The following is a 26,031-nucleotide window of genomic DNA, read 5'->3' on the forward strand; positions in this document are numbered from 1 at the left end:
AAGTACTAGAGGCTGCAAGCCAGCTCATAAGTTAGGTTAGGTAACTAAAAAAAGTTTTTAAGCAAATCTAGAGAACCTAGTGCTGAATTAAGCAATAATGCTTTGAGGCCCAGGGCACTTCTTGGGGATTAGCAACCAGCTGAGAGGAGCTGACAGCCTGAGGCACAGCTAAAGGCCAATAACCCCCAAGAATTTGTTAATACCCTAGGAAGTGTCCTGCATTTCTATTATTAATGTTATCCACTGGAAAAAGAAAAGCATACTCATTAAAGTTGAAATATATGTAAATATTTCTAAAATACATAGTATATGCCCAATCAACTTACCTAACTCAGAACATTTAAATTATTGAAGATCTGCTGGATATCAACTGATAAGTAAGAATCATCCTCCAATTACAATTTTGTAACAGGAGATTTAATTAGCTGAACCAAGAAGTAAAAAAACCCAAACACATAGAAATCACAATAGAAAACCATATTATAACCAAATGTCTGAAAAACATCTAAGACAGCACAATCAAAAATATAACTGTGTGTATTTATATTTAAGTTTGTCTGCCACTTCTTTTGTTACTGGTCTCACAAGTATTATCTGAAATGTAATGAAACTGAATACTCCATCCCCCTTACACCTTTGAATATTTTTTTCCTTGAACCTCATCCAGTATTATCATTGAGTAACAAACTCAAAACCACACTGGGAATTGACAGCTCACATCTCCCATAGCTACAGTTCCGAGTTCATTTTGTGCAGTCCATTACGGACCAGTATCAGAAGAGTCGGTGACTGTATCCATTCTAGGGGCTTCTGTGGTGGGTGTTAGCCTTGGCTAAAGCCAGACTCCCACCCAGCCACTTGCTCCCCTCAAGCAGGACAGGGAGAAAATAGGAAGAATAGGAATGAGAAAGCCCGTGGGCCAAGCTAAAGACAGGGAGGTCACTTACCAATTACTGTTGCAGGAAAAACAGACTTGACTTGGGTAAAAGAACTAATTTATTGCCAGTTAAAATAAAACTGTAATTACTAATTTGGGTAGTGGGAAAGAAAAAGACAAACCTTAAACCAGCACCTTCTCTCCCGCCTTTCCCAGGCTTAACTTCACTCCATACTCCTCTAACCCCCTCCAAGCAGCGCAGTGGGGTGTGGGGCAGTGGTGGTTATGGTCAGTACATAGTGTTTTCTCTCCGACGCTCTTTCCATCTCACTCTTTTCCTCTGCTCCAGTGTGGGGTCTTCATGGGCCACAGTTCCTTCAGGAACATTCACCTGCTCCGGTGCAGGTGCTCCACAGGCTGCAGTGGATACCTGGTCCACCATGGAGCACCTTCTGTTCCTCCTGACCTTAGTCCTACCTCTGTCATTTCCTGCACTGTTTCTCAGTCTTTGTTCCCTCCTCCTCTTTCCATCCAGCATTGTCTCCCCTTTCTTAAATGTTTTCACAGATGTGCCAACAGGCTGACTGGCTCAGCTGTGTCCTGCGGCAGGTTCACAGGAACCAGTCATGGCTGGCACAGGCAACCCCTGGCCTCTTCTCACAGAGGCCACCACTGCAGCCCCCCTGCTACCAAAGCCTTGCCACCTGCACTCAATACAGCTTTCTAATTCTTCTGGCCTCAAGATCTGCTTTCAGTGTGAAGGCATTTACTGAAATTTAGTCACAAAAATTAAAGTTGCTGTACAATTAGAAGTATTGTACTCTTAACTGCAGAAGAAACAGCCCAATAGAAATTGACCCACAGAAGTCACTCACATTTTAGTTAATAAATTGTTATTAAACTTACAATCGGAAAGGACATAGCTGATTGCCAATAACTAATAATGAAAAATCCAGTTTATGAAGCTTCACACATACAGAACTGTGCATATACCAGGAGTCCCATTAGAGGCAATCAAGGCTTAAAGACTTTTGTTTTACTTTGCTTCTCTTCTGTGGTTTCAAGATAGCTCTGGAGAATCTATAGAATTAAATTAACAAAAAAATGGCAGTTCCTTTGCTAAACCGATCTGATTTAGTCATACAATTTAGAAGAGTAATTTAATTTTCAGAAAATACACACAGCTTTCATTCACCTACATTTCTTACCAATATCTTTACATTCTACTCACAGAAGTCTTCAACTTGACTATCATTTACTGTTCAAATTCAACAGGAGGGAGAAAGGAGGAGGAATGATATTGGAACAATGTTAAAAAGAAAGAGAAAAAGTTTACAACTGACATTTGACAGAAAAATTACCTGATTATCATATCTAAGAGACTGTGTTCCAACCAAAAATCTTATTGCATCCGTTTCTGCTGTCTGAGGTGTTAAAGCTCGTGCCTAGGGAAGAAGAAAGCCGTTAGAAAAATCTAATTAATACAATCCATTAATTTCAGCAAAAATCTTGACGCTTACGTATCAATTATCATTTTAAGTATTACATTCTTACAATCTGCAGACTTTCCTGCCCTTTATGTCTATTTTGGTTAACACATTTTTTTGTTCAGTGTCTCACATTTGTGAGGGGCATGGAACATACGGGTGCTAAATACTTTATCTGGCCTTCATTATAACAGTGATAATATTCAGTATTATAGCAGTTCCTCCAAACTAATTCTCCTTTATCAAATGAAAAAACTCGACAGAACAGTGGACAATTCTTAAATACGTTAGCTACAATATCCAGGAAAGAAGCTGTTCTTGCAGAAGTTTTCAAACCATTCAGACTGAAGATGCCTGCATATAAATGAATTCTTATTCTCACCATTAACCATCAAGTTTAGAGGAAAGTTAAAAAACAAATCCCTTATTTTCCACTCCAGACCACTAGAGATAAGAACTGTCTGAATGACAGGAGAAATAATTTGTTATTTACCTATCAAAATTTTGTCATAATCTTATTTTGTTGTATTATTGTTAATGACAATGCTAGACTCTGCCTTGCTTCTTCAACTTGCATGAACCACAGTCTTGGATGAAGCAAAACAAACAGTTAAGGGCCATGGGAAACACCGAGAAATAAAGTATAGCTTGAACTAAAACCACAATTGCTATTTTGCAGTAGGCATTATGAGACTCTCTTAGCTAATTTTGAGTAAGTGGGAGGTAAACGAACACTCAAAGGCACTTTTAGCAACCGAAAGTAAACTGTGAGGAATATCCACTACTTCCCCATGCAAAAGATACCCTAATAATATTGTTCAATATGATTTTTTTTGTCAAAACAGAAAAACAAACATTTGCAATTCACACCCTATTTGGCACAAAATAGTTCAGATCTCTTCAGATACTAAAGCCTGTACTGCAAGCAAACACTTCGGAAGGATTCAGGTAACTGTTGAATGGCCCTTCTTAGTGCTACCCCGTTGTGCATCTAGCTAATGATTACATTCTGGATTCAGGAATATTTAGCTTCAGTATAGGCCTGTTTGAAATTTACTTTTAAATTAATCTCAGAAAGATGCCTAGAAGCTTAGAAGGGAATATTTGAAATACATTATATCACAATACATAAGTTTAGATCATTTTAATTCTAGAATAGCAACTTCAAGAGATCTGATTTTTCTTAAATAAGGCAAAGCAATCCAAGGCCTTGTCTGGCAGCAACAATAAGAACCAACTCATTTTTCAGAATAAGCTCTTCCTACAAAGCAGGTACTTCTTACCTTGCATCTGAAATGTGTAATTTAGACAATGTAATATTTTGCTTAAGACTGAGCATAAAAAGTTAAAAAAATGCGAAGAGCTTAGTAATTATAGGCTCGTAGCATAACACTTATATAGAAAAAAGCACTGGAGAACATGATTCAGTGAGTAGTTTGGGTTCAAAACATATTCAAGTGCAGATCAGAGATTAGCGTGAATCTGTACTGAATTGTTTGTATTCTCCTATTTATGCAGCACTTACCCACAGCAAGCCTAAACAGTATTTCACCAAGATTGCAGAAAAGCTTTTCTTTTGTCTTAAATAGAATTTACATTTGCAGATCTTTGTCAAGAGCTCCTTTTCATTTCAGATCTGCTTTCAATTATTTGGAAGAAAACACTAGAAATAAGCCAATACCTATGTATCTCTTTCAATCAAGCAAGCTTCTGTTGTTTCTAGAAGTCAAACAGAAGACAAGACCTCCAGGATCTTCAATAAAATAAAGAAATAAAGGGGGTTCTCACACCTTTCAAAGCTTTTCGAGTAGGTCTTATGCTGCTTTCAAAAAAATGCATCACATTAGACACAAGGTGCTCAAAATAAAATTATGTCAATACATGGTAACATTTATATCATCAGCTTCTCTATCCCTTCTTTAAATTTTAAATTATTTGCCATTTTGCAGAAAAATCAAAGGTCTGAGAAAAATATTTAAATGCATTTCACAACAAGAACCACACTATTGTATATTCTCTGTCATAAAAGACTACAATATCCATAGAATACAAGGTTCAAACTCATCAAGCGTTCACAAATCAGGAAGATTTGATTCATAACAGAAATAACAGTACAATAAGACTTTCAGTTGTCTCCTGCACAAAGATATGTCTAATTTTCTCTATTTTAAGTTACCTTTAGGGAAACAGAAGTTATTTCAACAGATGAGCACACTAAGTAACCCTTGTGATAAACAACATAACTGAATTTGGAGTGCTGTCAAGATCAAGAAGAGTGCCTTAAATTTGTCATCTTGTACTGTAACCTGTCAGAGCAGGTTGCAAATAAGATCTTTCACAAAGCATCCTCCCTCAATGACTGCAGCTACTAGATAAAAAAATAAACAAAAAGTAGTGACCATGAGATGGCAGAGTTCAGGATCTCATGTGGCAGGAACAGAATAGCTAGCAGAATTACAACCCTGGACTTCAGGAGGGCCAACTTTGGCCTTTTCAAGCAATTGCTAGGGGAAATCCCATGGGACAGGGTACTAGAAGGTAAGGGGGCCCAAGATAGTTGGTTAGCATTCAAGGACTGCTTCTTCCGAGCTCAAGATCAGAGCATCCCAACAGGTAGGAAGTCAAGGAAGGGTACCAGGAGACCTGCATGGTTAAACAGGGAACTGCTGGGCAAACTCAAGTGGAAGAAGAGGGTGTACAGATCGTGGAAGGAGGGGCTGGCCACTTGGGAGGAATATAAGTCTGTTATCAGAGGATGTAGGGAGGCAACGAGGAAAGCTAAGGCCTCCTTGGAATTAAACCTTGCAAGAGAGGTCAAGGACAACAGAAAGGGCTTCTTCAAATACATTGCAGGTAAAACCAACACTAGAGGCAATGTAGGCCCACTGATGAATGAGGTGGGGGTCCTGGAGACAGAGGATAAAAAGAAGGCGGAGTTACTGAATGCCTTCTTTGCCTCTGTCTATACTGCTGGAGGCTGTCCTGAGGAGCCCCAGACCCCTGAGGCCCCAGAAGAAGTCAGGATAGAGGAGAAATCTGTCTTGGTAGATGAGGGCTGGGTCAGGGACCAGTTAAGCAACCTGGATGTCCATAAATCCATGGGCCCTGATGGGATGCACCCGCGGGTGCTGAGGGAGCTGGCGGAAGTCATTGCTAGGCCACTCTCCATCATCTTTGCTAAGTCGTGGGCAACGGGAGAGGTGCCTGAGGACTGGAGGAAAGCGAATGTCACTCCAGTCTTCAAAAAGGGCAAGAAGGAGGACCCGCGTAACTATAGACCGGTCAGCCTCACCTCCATCCCCGGAAAGGTGATGGAACAACTTGTCCTCCGTGCTGTCTCTACGCACATCAAGGATAGGGGGATCATCAGGGGCACTCAACATGGGTTCACCAACGGGAAGTCATGCTTAACCAACTTGATAGCCTTTTATGAGGACGTAACCCGGTGGACAGATGATGGTAAAGCTGTGGATGTGGTCTATCTCGATTTCAGTAAAGCGTTTGACACGGTCTCCCACAGCATCCTCGCAGCTAAACTGAGGAAGTGTGGTCTGGATGATCGGGTAGTGAGGTGGATTGTGAACTGGCTGAAGGAAAGAAGCCAGAGCGTGGTGGTCAATGGGACAGAGTCCAGTTGGAGGCCTGTGTCTAGTGGAGTCCCTCAAGGGTCGGTACTGGGACCAGTTCTATTCAATATATTCCTTAATGACTTGGATGAGGGATTAGAGTGCACTGTCAGCAAGTTCGCTGATGACACAAAACTGGGAGGAGTGGCTGACACACCGGAAGGCTGCGCAGCCATTCAGAGAGACCTAGACAGGCTGGAGAGTTGGGCGGGGAGAAATTTAATGAAATATAACAAGGGCAAGTGTAGAGTCCTGCATGTGGGCAAGAACAACCCCATGTACCAGTACAAGCTGGGGACAGACCTGTTGGAGACCAGAGTAGGGGAAAGGGACCTGGGGGTCCTAGTGGACAGCAGGATGACCATGAGCCAGCAATGTGCCCTTGTGGCCAAGAAGGCCAATGGCATCCTGGGGTGGATTAGAAGGGGTGTGGTTAGCAGGTCAAGAGAGGTTCTCCTCCCCCTCTACTCTGCCCTGGTGAGGCCGCATCTGGAGTATTGTGTCCAGTTCTGGGCCCCTCAGTTCAAGAAGGACAGGGAACTGCTAGAGAGAGTCCAGCGCAGAGCCACGAAGATGATGAAGGGGGTGGAACATCTCCCTTAAGAGGAGAGGCTGAGGGAGCTGGGTCTCTTTAGCTTGGAGAAGAGGAGACTGAGGGGTGACCTCATTAATGTTTATAAATATGTAAAGGGCAAGTGTCATGAGGATGGAGCCAGGCTCTTCTCAGTGACATCCCTTGACAGGACAAGGGGCAATGGGTGCAAGCTGGAACACAGGAGGTTCCACATAAATATGAGGAAAAACTTCTTTACGGTGAGGGTGACCAAACACTGGAACAGGCTGCCCAGAGAGGTTGTGGAGTCTCCTTCTCTGGAGACATTCAAAACCCGCCTGGACGCGTTCTTGTGTGATATGGTCTAGGTAATCCGGCTCCGGCAGGGGGACTGGACTAGATGATCTTTCGAGGTCCCTTCCAATCCCTAACATTCTGTGATTCTGTGATTCTGTGAAAAGGGTGACGTAGAAAGGAGAGGAAAAAAATATCTTAGGACTCCAGTGTAAGGAATATTGCATGTACTCAAATACTGAAATACATTTAACGTGTTAATGATAAATACTAGGTTCCACACGTCATATTGGAAAGAGACTTCTTTTTATTAGAAAGAGCATGGTGGCCTGCTATAGTACAGTTAAAACTCAAATACTCTTTTTTTTAAGCTTTCTAAAACAAGGTATCAATTCATACTTAAACAGAAATATAAAACTGAATAACCTATAGCAACGGTCACACTGAAGTTCAGTATAGGTCAGGGAGGCAGAATCTAGTCAAGCAAACGTAACAAACTGGCATTTTCATTTACTGCATCCTGAAGTACTTTCCAGACCCACAAATTACATACCTAGAAAGGAATAACCATATGCATGCAAAATTAAAAGAGCATTCACAATGCATCATATGTTCCCAAGATAGTACAGCTGCCATGCTTTTAGTAGCAGAACCACAAATTCTGTATGAACTTTGAACATGTTGTACTTCTACCACAGCAGAAAGTAAAATTAATCCCATAGTGCAGACCACCACCACCTTAGAGGAACAGAGATCAAAAAGAGAGGGGTGGGGGTGGTAATGGGTCACTTAAAGCTGAAAAGAAAACAAAAACTTAAATTATTTATTAGTTTTATACATGATCAAAATCCTGTGATAGTATTTCCCACTGGAGATGGAACACCTCAGATTTAAGATTTCACACCACCTCCCCATATGCAAATATGTAAGTAATGAATGATATAGAAACTTTTTTATCCTGCTACTATTCCTACCATGGAAACTGTAACTAGTGCACATGTAACTAGAAAGCAAACGTTGCCTACCCCATTACCAGAAGACAAGTCCTTCTTTTACTAGGTGCATTGAGGGATTAATTAGAGACATGGAAACGTGCCTCTGCACTGCTCCACAGTTGGACAAGACCTCTAAATAACCACATCTATTGAATCTACTTTGAGAAGGGTGTGGGAATAGATGATCTCCAAAGGTGCCTTCAAACCTGCATTAGTCTGTGACCCTCTGAAACTCTAGCAAAGTAAACTGAGCTGGTCACACTATTTGCACAATGATTATCATCAGCAGAGCTGTACAGGCTGTCATGGCAGCTCCTTTTGATGGGAGCTGACATAACAGATTTCTGTCCATATCTCCAACACAGTCAGTTATGCACTCACTGGATGAGTATACCTTAGTTCTACGCTGCACCTGTTCGAATACAGTAGTTTGAGCAGAAACAGTGCTGACATATCCCTGATGTTGTTTACTTCAGAGAGGTGACTCCATTATTGAAAGCTTAACATCCCTTTACGCTCTTAGTTGTATCTGTGCCACGGAATTGAGTAATTTGCTAATCCACAACAGAAAACAGAGTATCAGATCCCAGAACTGCTAGAGATTCTTATATCTAGTAAGTCTACAAATAAAATTGGCAATTAACAGACTCATGCTAGATTGCATTGCCCTTATCAAAGACAAAGGTGTAGATATATCGCCCTGACAAGATGTAGAAAGGATACTCACCCAGGAAGAGGAAAATAAGTATAAAATGGGTTAAAAAAAATAAAAAGGAGTTGAATATTAATATAACAAAGGTTCCAGAGACTTATTCTAATACATTTTTAGAAGACCAAACTTATGCCAATATGAAGAAAGTCTTGCTACATCCATCTGAGATGAGACCAGATTAATATTGCTTATTTGTGGGCAAATGGAAATAAAAGGAATAGTATATCACCTATCATGAACTGGCTACCAGTTTGTAAGAACACCTGTGAAAATGATTCACAGAAGAAAGGACTGAAAGTTTAGAACAACTCATGCACCTTTGTGAATCAGATTTTGTTGAGAACACTGTGGGCAAAGGACAGAGATCCTGTTAACGTGCAGGAGGCTGCCAAACTGCCTGATGAAGATATAGCAAAACACACTTGACAGGGAAATCAGAAAGCTGAGACATATTAACGTTAAGAAATTTCAACTGTTTCTCAGAGCAAGCTTGAACTTCCAGGGAAAGCCATTCAGCTTGAGGCTAGGAAGATCCAATCCCAAAAAGAATATCAATCTAAGGAAGAAAGTTAGACAAATGGGGAAAAAAAAAAAAGTTGCCCTAAACTGTGGGAAAAATAGTTTAAATTCTACATTAACATCACATATTATCCTCAAAGGGTAGGTAAAGAAAAAGAAAAAACAAACAAACAAAGAAACCCACAAACAACCACCAATTACATCCTGACTCAAAGGAAGCTAGTAGGATGTTCACAGAAGTTCACAGGTTAGGTAACCAGCTACGTAGTCTGGTTTCCATGAGACAAGAAAGAAAAATAACAAGGAACACGACCAAACTTTTTTACCCAGTGATGGCGATGGGGAAACAAGTGCAGCTACACATCAGTGACAAGTCAACCCAAGGGGAAAAAAAAAAAAAAACCTGCCACAAACTGCAAGGAAACAAAGGCATGCTTGAGCAGACATGATCAAACTCCTACTCCAAAAAAACCCGGATGTACTCATCAGGAGAAACCCAGCCCCTCAAAAGTTATTCCTGTCAGGCACACATGCTTAACAGATCCTACTGCGTATGTAGTAATTATGGTCAAAAGAATAACAGGCTCACACTGAATTAAGACACAGCTTTGATGCCACATAAGCTAGTTGCTCCCTTGTCTTAGAAACAGGTCCTGAAATGCATCACATGTAAAGGAAAAGGACAACAAGGACATAACTGCAAATCCACTGCAAAAACAGACATTTATTTATGCAATGCAAAGAGCATGCAAAAACCTAGAAGCGTGACAAACAGCACTGTAAAGATAAAAGCAGAAGAAACAGCAATCATTGTGTCAGAATGCAGGAAAGACTAACTGGAGGCTGAGCATCGTCGTCCGTGCCTACACCAAGCTCTATATAGTGTTGGGCAAAAATCACCTTCTACCTTATCCTAACAATTTAGACCACCTGCAGAATAATACAAACCTCTGAGAGAAAGAAATAGAACAGAGCCTGCAGAGAGAAGGGCCCTTGACAACAGCAAGAGATGATCCAGAGGAACACAATGACTAATTTCAAAAAAATGAAGAAGGTTGGTTTCAAGTAAGTGCACTATGGAACTGTAATGCACTGAATCACTACACTTTGTTCAGAAGTTCTCCTGAAACTTTACCTTCTCCACATCTTTTGAAATACCAGCCAAATACACAAAATTACTTTTTTAATTAGACTCTTACTATTTAGGGTATTAATAGGCAAAGAAAAAAGGATCAGTACTTCTTCAATACATTTTTTGTCTTGCTGATGCATTGCACCAGGTTGGTTTCAGCAAACAATAAAACATACACTGACCCCAACGTTTGAATATTTGTACATTTAATACAATCAAAAGAATATCTGCAACCTGTGTATCATTTGAAATTCATATAATCAATCTCTACTAACAAGCAGTGAACTTGCAATACAAAATGTAAAGGACACAGTATTTGGCTTGCAGTCCCCAAATCTGAATTTAAAGTTATTTGACCATCTGCTTATGCTGAAAACCAGAAATAGTATACTGGTAATTGGGGGCAGGAAGAGCTGGCTTTGCTGATGCCTCATTCTGGAGGCAAAATACAAGTTCCCCACCCCACCAGAGAAGCCCCAGGCTGATAATGTCATGAGTATTATTTTTGCCTTCTGGCATAATTTCAATTTTCAAGTAGGCACACTTTGATCTTTACTTAGGTAGGACAGCCTTGTTTCTCCCACCACAGTAGGAGACCCTCTATCATTGACTGTAATAAGCTGCAGTGACTCTATCAGTGAAGAGGCTGGCAGCACACATGCCCAGGTGACCTTCAGTGCTCTCAGACAGCTGCTTTCTCCAAGTCTTTCACAGCACAAGAATTCCCACTGCTGACACATTTAGTGCACTGACCCTCTTCCAAAGACTGACAGATTCTGTAAACCCTCACAGCAACAAAAGCAACCCTCACACAAAGCTTTGCAGAGCACAATCATCCTTAGAAATCTTGCTTTCACACTGTCACTGCTCATTTATCATGAACCATAATGCTAACAATCATCTCTTAATACGTCCTTCAAGTTCACATAACTGTATCTTCACATTGTCATTTGTCTGTACCATACCTAATATTACCAATATCCTGCTAATTGCTCGAGGGTCCTAAAAGAAATAGTTTCCAACTGATCCATTTCATTCATTATGAAGATCTTTGGCAAAACTGTCTTAACTAATCCCCCCCTTATCTACTTTTTTTCCCCCTAGTAAAACTTTAAACCTAACAGCATGTGAGACTGAAGTTCCATGAAAAGTCCTCACAACTGAAATGCTGCCCTTAAGAAGGGTCTTGAAAAGAGGCAGATAGGAAAACAAGTGACAGAATACACACTCGGCCTGGTTTAAAATACACAGGATTGGCACTCATGAGGCAAGGAATCTTAGAAAAGAAAGAGGATTAAGACAAAAACTGGGAATTTCCATAAGACATTATCATGCAGTTTTTTGAACTGATTCAATTTTCAAAATAAATCGTCCAAAGACATCTCTAAAGCTGTATCAAAATTATTATCTACATTCTGTTTAGGCCATTTTCTCTCTCACACCATAAGAGACCACAAAAGCTCTCCCAGGGAAGAGAACTCTACGGCCAACAGGAGCTATAGGCTTTGTACCTGCTCCACTCCCATACTGGGAACACAGCTGAGCTTGAGAGGCAGCACAGGCTTCCCTGAGTACTGCACAAGTGACACACAATTTCCTAAAAAGTCCCCTTTCCCCCCTCCTTCTAATAAATCTACACCTGCCTTCTACTCCATCAAAGGGAGGTTGATTGAGCTGTTCCTAATACATACTGATATTATGCATATACACACATTGTACAAGACCTGTGACCATCTATTTCAGTCGGTATTTTTCACCGCTTTAAGATTCTTATTCTAAGACATCACATTTGGCTTTAGGGAAATTAAGTTTCACCTTACTCTTGCAAACAGGCAAGAAAGTCCTAAAAATCAATATGTCTCTGTTCAGATTTATAAAACCTGTTAACAACTAACTGACAATACAATATGGGCCAAGTATTGCTTATTCAAGCACAACAGGACCACAATGCAGTACACAAACACTGCCAAAGCACTAGCACACTTTTTTTAAGCCTGCTTCAGCCAGATCCCATCTCAGGGTGCAGCTGGAGTTGCCCTCGTGTAGTATGGCCTTGCAGTCAGCCAGCAGGCTTTCTACTGTCCTTCCCTCCTGCTCCTTACGCTTCTCCCTTGCAAGTCTATGTACTTTTGACATGTAACATGCAGCAGGAATATCTGGCATGCTGAAATTCAGCTCAGTATTGTGGTATCCCCAAAATCCATTAAACGTGCCAAACACATGCTCCATAATTATCACTCTCTGGCACAAGTAATGTTCCTCCTCCCTTCCCCCATGATGCTGGCTAGCTTCTGCATGCTTCTAAACAAGCAAGATGTAGGCTGTTCCCCCCAGAATCACTGTTGGCATTGCAACTGAGCCAAATATCTATCCTGGAAAGCACCCCTCCACACAGCTCATTTCCAGGGGTATAAGCATCATCCAGTCAACCTTAAACTAAGGTCAATACAATATTTCCAGACATTCAGTAGTGCTTATACACCTACTCAAAACATCACTGTTTGAACACTCAAAGAACAGGATGGCGAAAATTGTGAATCTCTGAAAGTGAGGCCTATTCAACACAGGGTAAACACACTGTGTACTCCAGGTTGAATAGTAAACATAGGCCAACTCTACACTGTCCAAGTAAGCAACACATAATTTCACCGACAAAAAATAGCACTTAGCGATACCCTTGGGACCCCATTTACCACATTCTCATAACTCAGGATATTGGTGAAGTCTACCAAGGTTCCTTTTACAAGAACAACCTTTCTGTCTTGAAATGTTCTGCAGCTACTGCTGTTGCCCCGTATTCATCACCATGATCCACAGTCACATCACTCAGTCCTCAATTCAAGCAGCATCTCACGTTTTCACTCACCACCCATTCCTCTGTAATTTTCTCATTTTCACTACAGTTGGATGATCAGAGCAACTATGGTGGGATACTGTCTTTAAAAAAAAAAGTCACAAAAAGAATCACACACTTTTTGTATGACTGTACAATGTTCATATAGCTCACAGACACACTGAAGAGACAAAAAACCCACTCTGCTAAACTGTATTTTGGGGGCTACATGAACATTATAAACAGCACAAAAAGAAAGAGGTGTAGCTGTCTAGCAGAACGGGGGAACTCATCAGGTCAAAAACTTAACTACTCGTGCAGAAAACTGAATTAATCACTAGTTTTAATCTTGTTTTGCTGTTAGATATTTAGCTTCCCCCTTCCACCCCAGAAAAAGAACAAGACAAAACAAAACTGTTTCTCACTGTTACTTGGTAAAAGTTTTTGCAGAGTAATTACACATGCTAAGAAATTATACATGGTTGTATAAGGTCTCAGGATTTGTATCTTTAATTTCCATTCTCATGTGCCAGAACTTTGAGTGATGTGGTTCTTCTAAGTAAGACTTCCCTGTCTAGCTAAGCCTTTTTTTGATGAAAACTGGATTCAAAAAAACAGAAATATGTATTTGTTCATTATTCTAAGTGACTTATGCCAATATATCAAAACACTTTTTGCGCATAAAAATGAACAGAAATTGTGCAGAAATAATTTTTAATAGGTGGGTAACACCCTAGAAGGAATCAGCTTTATGTTCTCATAAACCTGGCCACGTTAGATAAGATGAAAGGCATATCTGCACAACTACATTTTCTCTGGCAGCAGCCAAAGACAGATTCTTACTGACTGCTGGAGCCACATGTAGCTTCTTAGTCTGCAAACCCTTGTGTAGCTCCTAGATGTCATGGTTTTGTGACATACAATTTTTATTTGTAACAAGAGTAAGAAGATCCCTCCCTGTTTTTAAATACTTTATAATTTAAAATCTCAACTTTGAATAAGCTTGTCATAGAGCTGAAGTAAAGATTGGAAATAACAAAAAAAAAAATCCCCAAACCCTACACATAACAAACAACAACAAAATTCTTCACACCAGGCTGAAAAACTCACATGAAGAGATGCTTTCAGTCACAGCGCTTCTGGTACACACTGGGAAGAAGCAGTAATTGTGATGATGCAGCTAGCCATTACTGTGTAGCAACACAGAAGAAATGAGGCTTAAAAGAATAATAATCTTTCTTACTAGACCTGGAGATGCAAGTTGGAAAAAACAGACCAGTTTTAGATTTAAGTCTCTTCATCAGAGCCTTTTTCAGAAAGCACAGAGATGTAACTTGTTTTAAAGCCACACTGGCAGTTAATGGAGATCAGAAATAGAACCTTAATCTCCACGCTCCTTTTCCAACTTAGCCATAAACCATCTTTTCTTTCCCCACCTTCTCACTAAATGATCTGTATTAACTGTAATTCCTTTTGACTACAGCCACTCTCTTAGTCCTTTTGCTTGATCCTCCCACCAGACAGCCCTGTTACATACTTTGCATAAAAGGTCCATAGGAGATGTATGATTGGGGGACAGGTCCATGGAGGTCCCAGACAACACACAGGCTAGCTTTCCAAAATTTCTGGAAGACTTATTATGTTCAATCTACTAGAAAGAAAGAAACTATAAATTTTTTTAAGCACAGGATATGTACTCTATTCTGCAAAAGAGATTTAAGTTTTATTAATTTTGAAGCATGAGTTACAGCCATCTCTAGCCAACCACAAACTGATAGCATATTACTAGACTTCAGTAGATTTAACATTTAGTACAGGTCCCTGTGAATATTACACACTAGCTCCTACACAAGAGGAAACAGAAACAAATAGACCGTTTGCTAAGGAGATCTATTGATATAGCCAGGATTACAGAGCACACAACTCAGTAGTCAGGACACACAAATCTGTTACAGAGAACTTTCATACATTACTTTCCACAAGCATTTTGGTAAGGGTGCCTAAAAAAAAAAAAAGTGCATGTGTACGTATTTATATTACTACATTTACTGTAGAATGAAAACGTTCTCTCTGAGCTGCAGAAGAAACACAGCGCCTCCTATTACTGCTATAATGGCAACGATGACAAGCCATCTGTTGCCAAAAAGAACACGTAACAGCTCAGTAAAACCCTTATTGTGGGAGAGAATCATAAATTAGGGTCCCTCTCACCCATCCAGCTACCTAGCTGTTTCTTTTCCCAGAACTTGTAGAAACTTTATTAAATGCAAGACCTGTGTTGCTCTATGAAGATAATCATTAAGTTCCTAGCTTAGACAGTCTCATTTCCTTGCAGCCATAAACACTAACATGATGGACAGATTTGTCCTCTGGTAGAAGTGCACAGACATGGAACTCACAGCAAGGGACCCCACAAACATCACGTAGTTTTACAGTTGGGTATCACCAACTAAAATTTGCAACTCATCAGAAACAGCTGCATGCTCTCTCCTCACAAAAGCTTATTTTTAAATAAAAAAAAAACCTCTGAAAAGGAAAAAACAACTACAATAATCTCTTTGAGACTGCTGATATTTTCGTACCACCCCAGAGCCAAGGACTTCTCCAGAGGTGGACCAGGGCCTGGTGACAGGGCAGGAGCCCTGCCAGCCCGGCCGCGCACGACCAGGAGGGGAACAACCCCCGCTCCAGCTCCTGCCCCCACACTGGCACACCTGCCCTGGAAACAGCAAGTTTCGGGGCAGGGACCAACTCCTGCCCCGTGCTCAGACACCTTTAAAAACCCCAACGCGACGGGCAGGTGCCAAGAACCACCGAAAGCCAGTGGTGGTACCGGCTCAGGGGGCGAGGGGACGCCGGTCTCCTCATGCGCGGGCCCCGCAGCCCGCCCCGGCACTCCCCTGCCCCACTACACACACCCAGCCCCACAGCCACCGCCTTCCCGGAGGTAGGACCGACACCTGCCAGCTCTCCTTCAGTCCCCCCCAGCGCCCACCTGGAACTCCAGCCCGTAAATCACCGGCGCGTCGTCCTCCATAGCGGCTCCGCAGCACAGCTCACCCCACTGCCCGCCGCCCCTTCTGGCCCTCAGCGCTGCCCGTCGCTTGCCGCTTCTGGGAGGTGCGTTTGCGCATGCGCAGTCCCTGCCGCCCCGCCCCGCGGCGCAGGCGTGGTGGGGGAGCGGGGGTGTCGCCGCTGCGGCGCGGAGGTGAGGGGAAGAGAGGGGCGCCCGGGTGGGCGGGTGCTGAGGTAGCCTTGGGGCCCCAGCTCTGGGGGAGGGTGGTGGGGCCCCCCGGGTGAACCAGGCGGAGGGTGTGGGGGAGGCCGTGCACACACACACACCCCCCCCCCCCCGTCCTCGCCGCGGGGAGGGCCGGGCCGGGCCGGGGGTACTCCGCGGTGGCGGTGAAGACAGGGTCGCTCCTAGGGAGCCCGGGCCCGCGGCGGCGGAGCGGGCGGCGGCTGGGGTCGCGGAAGGGACGGGAGCAGCGCTGCCGCTCCGCTACCTGCGCGGCTGCCGCCGGGCGCTTCTGCTGCGTGGCCGGCCCTGGGCTCGGCAGCCTGCGCTGGGGACGGGCGTGAACTCCCTCTTTCCTTTTCTTAAATGGGGCCCGCGCTAGTCTGTGCGAGCAGAAAAGCGAATCTCGTTTTGTCTGTGTTTAGTGGGAGGCATTTGCTCTTCAATCCCAGTATTTTTGCGGCTTGCAGAAAAGATAGAAAACCTTTTTCAGAATTAATTTATTCTGTGGGTAGGTGTTAAGTGAAACATGTCAAATAGTAAAATGACTATATTTTTAAAGCAAGAATTTCAGTATTTGTATGATACTTAGGAGTTTCGGGGTGGCACCTGAGCAATACCTGAGTAATAAAACTAATACTTGTTTTGATGGGGATTTTTCCCTCTTCAGCTACCATGGAGAATAATGAAAGTAATGCTAAGGATGCGAAGAGCACCTCAGATGAAGATGACAGTGGAGACATAGTTCAACAGAAAACTCAGGAAGAAATTCTCTTTCATGAGGAAACCATTGATCTTGGTGGAGATGAATTTGAGTCTGAAGGGAATGAAACTGTATCAGAAGATTCAAATAATTTTGTAGATAAACTTAATGAACAAATGATGGAGAGTGTCATTATTTCAGATTCTCCAAACAACAGTGAAGATGACACAGGTGAACTTGGTTGTCTTCAGGAGATTGTAGAACAAGTAGAAGCTAAAGATAATCAAAAAACACAAGCAGAAGTGGATAAAGAAGAGTTTTTAAGTAATGAGAGTGAAACTGAACACGAAGAAACACCTAAGGACATTTCTGAGATTGGAACAGATGATCAGGCATCTTTAAAGGAAGAATCAATTCAGGAAGCAGTGAAGGAGGAACCAAAGCTGGGAAGCAAAGTTCCTGTTGAAACCAAACCAAATAAAACTGATGAAAGCAAACCTGAGGGCCAGATATCATCACCCAGTACTAGCAAACCATCTTCTGAGGCTGAGCCTATTCCTGTGTGTACCATCTTCAGCCAAGCAAACAATGTTAATACACAGCCACAGTTGTTCCTACCTGACGGTTTTGAGCCGCAGATGGTAAAATCTCCCAGTTTTAGTAGTATAATTGAGACTCCAGTGAAGTCTAATCCACAGGTGGTTCAGCCAAGTCCTAGTCTAAGCAAGTTCTTTGGCGACACCGTTAACACTAATACTTTAGCTTCTGATTTTTTTGATTCATTTACCACATCCAATTTTATTTCTGTTAGTAATCCCAATGCAAGCTCTTCTGTCCCAGAACAAATGTCCTCTCTTTCTAATGGTGGAGACAGTTCTTGTGCTTCATCTAACCCTACTTTCTCTGTGCGAAATGGGAGACCTGAAGCAGGTGGTCCTCCATCATCTCTAGAAATAACTCAATCCCCCAAGCCATTCTCACAAATCCAAGCTGTTTTTGCTGGGAGTGATGACCCGTTTGCAACAGCCTTAAATATGAGTGAACTAGATAGAAGAAATGATGCTTGGCTTCCTAGTGAGGAAACCAGAAATGTTCTAATTTCAGTTGCCACACAACAATACAGCACCATGTTCATAGATAAAGAGAATCTTACCATGCCTGGATTAAAATTTGATAATATCCAGGTAAGAGTCTATTATTGTATCTTAGTGCATGATTATATTTTAGAAATACTGTATAAGAGCTGTACGATAATCTGTATATCATAGTGCTTCATATTGTTGCTGATGGTCACCTTGTGTGTATTACTTCAGTCCTTATTAGAAAATTTGATGTCACTCATACATGAAGGGGCTAAAACCGGATCGGATTTATTCATAGTGAAATATGTTGGGTGCGTTGAAAACCAGTGTTGACAGTTTCCATAGAGTCCAACGCTGGTTGTACTTTTCAGTAGTTTGTTTCTGCTCCTCCTAGTTAGTAAGGTAATACCTGGATTTGGAATAGATACAAGCTATGGGGAAGAGATAACCCCCAAATTAAAGGAAAAACTCCAGATGAGCTCATGAAGGAGAAAACAGTAGTGGAAACTCATTTCTTTCTCTATCAGAGTTCCCAACTGGTGAGAAGGCATAACGCGTTTTTTCAGAATTTGAGAAATTTCACTCGGATCTATTCAGTATTTCTCATGAAGCAATTTTATCCTGGCTGCTCAGGCAAGGCTCACTATCGTAATGGAATTTTGTTCTTGAAATAAGCTAATCCTATTCTTTCATATTTACGTCTCTGGATAATAGAATTGTTGTCTAGAGAGATGGTGTTGGGGGTTTGGATACTTTAATCCTTAATTGTAATGTAACAAAGATTATCAGTCAATAGTCAAATACAAGCAGAGAGCAGTCTGCACTAACTTCCTAATCTGCAGGAACTATCAGAAAAGTTTCTGGAGTGAATCAGGTCCAGATTTGTAGCTGAATTATCTGACAAATCTTAGGTTTCTGTCACAATTAACAAGTGATACCAGTTTTAGACATATGCCATGCTGCTGTCACTTCTTAAAACATTTGTTTGTCGTCACAGGGCCCAATAATTAGCGTGAAAGAAAACACTGTAATAGGAAGCTGCTCCTTCTCCACTCCTTCCAAAAAAAATGGAAAGGTCCTTCCCACCTGCCCCAAAAAATCCCTTAGACCTTGATGAGTAATTCAAGAGTATCTAGTATTTCTCTCCTGACAACTAATAGGATGGACAGAAGGAATGATCCCTTCCGCAGGCCCCAAGAGTGAGGGCCTCCTTATTGCAGGTCTCCTTTTTTACAATAGTTCTCTGTCACCTTCCTCAGTCCAGTCAAGGATTAAAGGCTATTTTTGTGCTGATGATTCCGTGAATCTGGGCACATGCATATATGCAGATCTAACATTTAATACGTAATTCAAAAGAAGACGTTACAGCAATGTCCATGTGATGTATTTCTACAGTAAGACCTGATGTAAAGTCATCAATGGAATTCAAGGGGATTCCTGCTGCTTTCTTCATTAATTATAATTTGTAAGCAGTCACATGTCAGCAGGGACAAGTTTTGAAGTGCTTTATGTTTATACAACTTCCCTCACTTCCAGTTACTGCTTTTCAGTGGCCTGAGCGTGTGCCTTGACTGACCTGACATCCTCTAGTTTGGTATCATTGTTCCATATGCTTCTATTACTGCAAATTGTATATTTAACTGAAACTGTAATTGTAGAGTATGTAAAATGTCAATTGAAACATTGTGGGAGGCATGTTTTCAATGTTAAATCAGCTTTCAACAATGGTCATTAAAGCTTTGGTATTAATAGTTTGCTAATGCTAAATGTTATACAAGATGTTAAAAGAGGCTACATGCAGTTGACAAGTTAGCTGAGAAGTGCATTTACAGTGAACTGTAAGTCTGCTTCAGGGAAGGAGTGAAATTTTGTATGATGTGTATTGAAGAGCTCGATATTTTTTTTCCCTGCTTACTCAGAAAGTGTGTTCTTATTACAAGTGTGTTGTCTTAAAAGTTAAGTGGATAAATCACACTAAGAAAAATACTAAATGTTCTCAATTTCAGCTGTGTGCTACTTCTTGCTGATCGTTCAGGAAACATTATTTTTCTAAACTACCTTGGATTGCGTATGGTACAGATTATCTGTACCTGTGCTCTCGAGCGTGGAAGCAAGTTGGAGTACTGCATTTTATGCTCTTTCCTTTATGACTTCCTTCATCAGCTACTGTCTGCTGTCATTGTGTCCTTTGTTTCATAACATTCATTTGAAATGTTTCCTCCTCCAGAGTACTGTTGGGGGGGATTCAAAATTCTTTTGTGTTTATGACATTTTGCACACACTGTGTTTTTTTCATCCTTCAGACCCTTCTGTCTGAAAGATGGAAATCTTTTTTTTATTCATAGGATAGGTGACAGCATTAGAGGTAAAAAAATTTTCCATGTAATGAAACAGTAGTTGCAGTCTTGTTCCTCAAGAAACTAGACAGAAAACACAAACATATTTCCCAACACTGTCCATGGGGAAAGTGCAAACATTTAATATCAATTATCTTTATCGTAGCTAAGCTTTACTGTATTTTATGCAGCTCACCTTTTTTTTAGGCAAAAGGCTTTGTGGTTGCTTCCTACTCTCTGTGCTAACAGATTCCTACCTTGGTTCTTCAAGTCAATGTTTTCGTGTTCCTTTAGAGGGATTTTTGCAAATATTCCTTTGTATGCTTGCATTTTTTGCATAGTCACTTTCTGCTTTACCTTCTTAAATATTGCATGCTGTTCTAGTTACCACAGATCTGAAAAGATGTAATGGAATTAAACCATATTGCAGAGAGAGGAGGGCTGGTGAGGAGCGCAGAGGTTCTCTCTTGTGAGTGGTAGCTAAAAGGAAGAGGACCTTTTGGCTTACAAGAGCAGTAATGGTCTAAAATTCATAAAAGAATTAAGGTAAATAGAGGATTATGATTTGCTGATTTTTATGGCAAAGGAACTGTTGAGTAATAAGCATAACAAAAGGAGTTAGTGTTCTGCAGCCCATGTAACTGTTTTTAAGTTGTGGAATTCATTGCCCTCAGATGTACTTTTGTTCAGAAAAACAGACCAAAAAATAAGCAAGACAAATGTCACGGGAGGTATGTCTATCAGTGAGTGTTTCAAATTGGTAGGCAAATATGTCCCCGGGCATGGCTGGACCATAAAGTTCTGGCTGCTTTAAGTTAGGAAAGATGAGTATGAGCTTATCCTGTTTCTTATGCTGTTTCCACGTACATCTGCTATTCACCAACAGGATGGTGGACCAGACAGATCTTTACTGTGGCTGAATGTGGGTTATAAATTGCTTTCTGTTTAGAAACAAAAATATAAGTATATTTTTAATATATTGCTGATAATTTTCCTTATTTTTACATTTGCTTTTCTGGATTAAAAACACATAAAAACATAACATTGGCAAAAATCTTACAGAAGTAGTTTCTGCTACCTGCTTTTGGCACATGGTGACTTCTGACACCATAGGGGATTCTCTTGTATACAGTCATGTGTACAGTCCCAGCAAGACTAGGACCCTCCCCCCCGCACCCTGTCCTACACTCTGTATTGGCAGGCATGGTACCTGAAGTGTGTGCAGACAGTGTTCAACGTCTCTCTGCCAATGTGTGGTCCACAGTTCTTCAGTAGCTGCTTGATGTTAAGCTTGAATTTTTTGATGACCTGTTGAAAATTTCTAGTACACAGAACCACAAGGATGTTCAGCCAACAGACAGGAAGGCACAGAAATCAATGGTTGAACAAAGATTAGAAGGGAAAATTGAGGCACAGAGGGTACCATGTATGGAGTTATTTAGTTTATTGCTAGCAAAGCGGGAAATAGAACCTGGATTTGGACACTCTTCCTCTTATGTCGTAAAATGTAGAATTAATCTTGTCTAACTTTAGACATCTGTTTAAAATGTCTATGTCTCAACTAGTCATAAGTCTTCAAATTACTGAGCTCAGATAACCAAATGTCTCTGACTGGTTCCTGTAATTATTTTTTTTGAAATTAAGAATACTTGTTGAAGGGTTGCTGTTTACTTGGTTTTATGATCTCTCGAAGTTTATTTTCTGTGGATATTTAAGGCTACCTGATCATGTGCACGTTTATCTTTGATTAGTAGATTGCACCTTTCAACATCAATATCCATTATGAAAATGTGTAAAACTTACTGTGTTTTGTGAGATCTTTGAAGGGTAACAATATGAGAAGCAAATAAGCCTGAATGTTTTTATGCTAACTGAAACCTAAACATTGAAAAAAGGAATATAGCAAATAATGTGGAGTAAATCTAGAAGTTTTCATTAAAATGCTGTTAATATATATGCATTTATAGTCATTTCACACAAAAAGTACTGGAAAATAGTATTTCTCAAGGGGAAGGAACTATGTTGCTCAGCTTTAATTCAACATTTTATTTTGTTAAAACAATGTTTAAAAGTGTCTTGTTATGTTTCTTCTTTTTTTGTTCCATGAACACCAAGGGAGATGCAGTAAAAGACTTAATGCTTCGCTTCTTGGGGGAGCAAGCTGCAGTGAAGAGACAAGTTTTAAACACCAACTCTGTAGAACAGTCATTTGTAGGCTTAAAACAGCTAATTGTAAGTAACAGTCTTTGTAATTCAGTATGTATTAAATACCATGCTTCCCTCAAGATAATTGGGAGCTACTGGCTGTGAGAAGAAACTAAAAAAAACAATCTACATATCAGTCTAGTAATGATCCTGCGAAAGTACTAGCCCAAAGTAGTTTTTAGTGGGAATGACACTAGGGTTTAAATATTTGGTTTTAAATGACATAGTAAACATTTTTTAATATGCAAAAGTTAGAAAAAAGGTAATTTTAAGTTACTGTGAATTTTATCAGCTGTTGGTTTTTCTGTAATGTAAGTGGTTGCAAACCAGTTTTTAATCACTTTTTTGCTTATCTGCATATGTATTATTTATGTTTTCACCTTAGTGTTTTACAAAAGATAAGACATACCAGTTGTTGTAAATGGTAAGCAAAGCTGATGGGATAATTTCAACTGCTTTAAATTTTTATTTCAGTGCAGGAAAACTAAACCAGATTACTTCCAAATGAAAGCTTAATTTTCTCTACGTTATAATCCTTTCCTTAGTGTAAATAATTTGGACGTGGAAATAGTTGCATCTAGCAGCCTTATGAACCTTGCCTTGTTCTTTCAACCATTGTGTTCCTGTATGAAGCTTATTACTATTACATGACTGAGCTTTACTTCATCTGTTGAAATGTCAAAATATTTTAGACTTATTTTATTTTTTAAAAAATGGATGAAAAATTACTGAGGAAAAGCACTAAGGAATTATAAGTGTTAGGACAGTCTGTATTTAGTATTTAAAATCTTTTAATTTAGTTCTATTACACTATATGTAAAGCTCCAAAAGAGATTTTTTGTCATGTTAGGAAAACTCTAGGTGATCTCCACGAGCATTGTTAAAGGAATTCACAGGTAATTTTGGAAACTAAACATGAAAAAACAGATTGTGATTTCCATCCTGGAGGCGGATATGTTTTTATTCATCTCAATGTTTTGCTTAACTTGAGAGTTTGGAGGGGAAAAAGAATCTTGTTAAGAAATCTTGTCCCCATCAGTGTCTAAGTAGGAAAAGCCTTTTTCTACACTGCCTTTCCCTCTTCCAGAAGAGGAATTTTGACGTATGGGAAATGTTCTTCTATTGGCTGTGTCCATGCAAAATGTTATTCTATGCTGCAGACCATCTTGTACCTTAAATACGGTGCTGCCACTGATACTGTTTTAGCTTTGAGTGTGCTCTTAATCTCCAGAAGAGCAGTGTTAAGGCTTTTAGGATCAAAGCAGAGAAGATAGGAGACGATCTGCAGCTGTCAGATTTTTTGCTACCTGTAGCAGATTTTTTTTAAAACTCGTCTTATTAAAAGGAGTTTTCTGGTAAAATTGCAGCCATTCAGCTAGAACTCAGGATGTTCTTCAGTTTTCAAGGCTTCCGATCATTAGCTGTTGGTTGTTCTTGAGTATGCAATATAACCATTTCTCAGTTTTATTTGCAGAACTCTGTTTCTTTTTATGATAAGAATTAGGTGGGTATTTTTTTTCCCTTGCAAACATTGCTGTTTTTTCTGAAAATCTTTATGTGGAAAATTTATTTCTGATTGGCAACAATCTTAAAGGTAAAAGGTGTTTTAGACTTAGAAACATTAAAATCTCATTCAAGATGATATTAATGAAAAGATGTATGTTTTTTACATATACAGTAGGCGAGAATGATGTATAATAAAGGCTCTGTTACCAACCACCAATTTTACTTGCTTCATGAGTGAATTCCTGACCACATATGTTCAGTGAATAGTATCTTTTCATGCAAAGGACCACTTACAGGGTCCTATTTTCAATAACATTTGGATAAAAACTGGTGAAAGTTGGGAATATTGCTATGTAGTTTCCATAAAGTTAAGATTTTTTTTTTTTTTTTTCCTTAGCTGTTTGTTTGGTATCCATGTGACACATTAAGAATTTCAGCGGTGTCCCCTCCCAGCTTCTTGCACACCCCCAGCCTGCTCACTGGTGGGGTCATGTGAGAAGCAGAAAAGGTCTTGACTCTGTGCAAGCACTGCTCAGCAATAACTAAAACATCTCTGTATTATCAACACTACTTTTCAGCACAAATCCAAAACGCCAAAACGTAGCCCCATACTAGCTACTGTGAAGAAAATTAACTCTATCCCAGTCAAAACCAGACAACTACACTTGAACATGAGAATTAATGAGATCGTTTCAGTCGCCCAATTCAATCCCTTGCAGCGATGGACAGCAACCTAAAAGAGTCTGTTTCAAAGGGGTCCACAGTACAGAAGAGAAATGCATATAATGAGGATAGACTTCAGCTTCAGACTGATACCTGTAATTTAGGTGTTTACATGCAAGCTGATGTCTGAACTCTTAAGTCAAAAGAGATCTCAATCAGTACAGTTACTGATCCCATCTAAATTTAAATGCGTAAATCTGGGATCCCATCTAAAAGTCTCAAGAACTATCATATGCTTTAGGAAGTCACCAGTGGCACCTGAAACCAAGAGTGAATGTTAAGTCCCATTATGAAGAAATTTGTTAGATTAAAATTCTCAGATGATCTTGGGTGAACTCCATCTTATTATGGGAAGGAAAGAAAAGAAAAATAAAAATAAATAAAAACAGTATTCCAAGTCTGTCTGCTCCAGCAGAAGATGCTTCATTTGTATCTGTTTACTGTTTTAATCCTGTGTGGATGGGATAAGCATGCTAAATGGCTCATCAGAATCCCAAATCTTCATACCACAGGTCTTCGGCTGCAACTCTGGAGCTCCTCCTCTATGCTACCATACAATTGCTTGTTAGCTTATTTGGCCGTTTTAACAAATACAGACACATTGCAACTCCTTTCAAAGGCTGTTCCAGAACTTCATTACTTTGGTGTTTAATCAAAGGAATTCTAATCAATCCTCTCTCAAAATCTTTTTTCTAATCAAAGATAAAGTTGTTTACAACAATTAAGTGTTTTGATCTCATGTTGCTTTTAAAGTAATTTTCTCTTCTCAATATTTGCTTCCTTTCCCCTGCTACTTTGTATGGGTAGACAGCAGTGACATTTCCACTTCTCAGATTTTATTTTTAAAGACAAAAATAGCTCTTCTCTAGTCATCTCATCATGGATGTCTTCCTAATCATCCTAGGAGCTCTTCTCAGAATCTCTTCCAATTGAAGCTAACATCTTTTATTATCACTGTCCAGAACTCAACACATTATATTGTAAGTTACATGACTTCCCATGTTAATGATTGTGTTTCACCTTTTCTGTTATTCTGATATTGTAAATTGTCTGATCCATGTTTAGTGATGTGCTCCCTACATATATTGACAGTACTTCCTAGATTACATCTACAAATGCAGATACCAGCTCTGTTCACCAGGGTCACAAAAGAATATCTTAAATTGGATTGATTCCAGTGTACATCCTTGAGTAGTAACTTCTCACCTTC

General features: G+C 40.2%; 2 protein-coding genes across 5 annotated transcripts in view; one reads left to right on the top strand and one right to left on the bottom strand.

The window, feature by feature from the left end:
- The window catches only part of EIPR1 (EARP complex and GARP complex interacting protein 1), a 97,114-nt gene extending 80,984 nt beyond the window's left edge, over positions 1–16,130 (bottom strand). Inside the window, exons 1-2 of one of the 2 annotated variants that reach the window (XM_068398906.1) lie at positions 16,024–16,130; positions 2,239–2,322 (exon numbers count right to left, since the gene is read on the bottom strand). In XM_068398906.1, the coding sequence (XP_068255007.1) occupies positions 2,239–2,322; positions 16,024–16,065 (126 nt within the window). In that variant the 5' untranslated portion in view covers positions 16,066–16,130. Of the gene's footprint in view, positions 1–1,059; positions 1,830–2,238; positions 2,323–16,023 lie in introns of those variants that run through there. The other variant, XM_068398914.1, reaches the window with a different exon arrangement.
- A 51-nt stretch (positions 16,131–16,181) lies between these two features.
- The window catches only part of TRAPPC12 (trafficking protein particle complex subunit 12), a 55,221-nt gene continuing 45,371 nt past the window's right edge, over positions 16,182–26,031 (top strand). For 2 of the 3 annotated variants that reach the window (XR_011049215.1, XM_068412854.1), the window contains exons 1-3: positions 16,182–16,236; positions 16,937–18,153; positions 22,503–22,619. Coding sequence is in view for 2 of the 3 variants with exons in the window: in XM_068412854.1 (XP_068268955.1) it covers positions 16,942–18,153; positions 22,503–22,619 (1,329 nt within the window). In the remaining variant the exon portion in view is untranslated. The remainder of the gene's footprint in view (positions 16,237–16,936; positions 18,154–22,502; positions 22,620–26,031) is intronic. The other variant, XM_068412863.1, reaches the window with a different exon arrangement.

This window comes from Nyctibius grandis, chromosome 1 (genome assembly GCF_013368605.1).
Source record: "Nyctibius grandis isolate bNycGra1 chromosome 1, bNycGra1.pri, whole genome shotgun sequence".
In the NCBI taxonomy this organism is placed as follows: domain Eukaryota; kingdom Metazoa; phylum Chordata; class Aves; order Nyctibiiformes; family Nyctibiidae; genus Nyctibius; species Nyctibius grandis.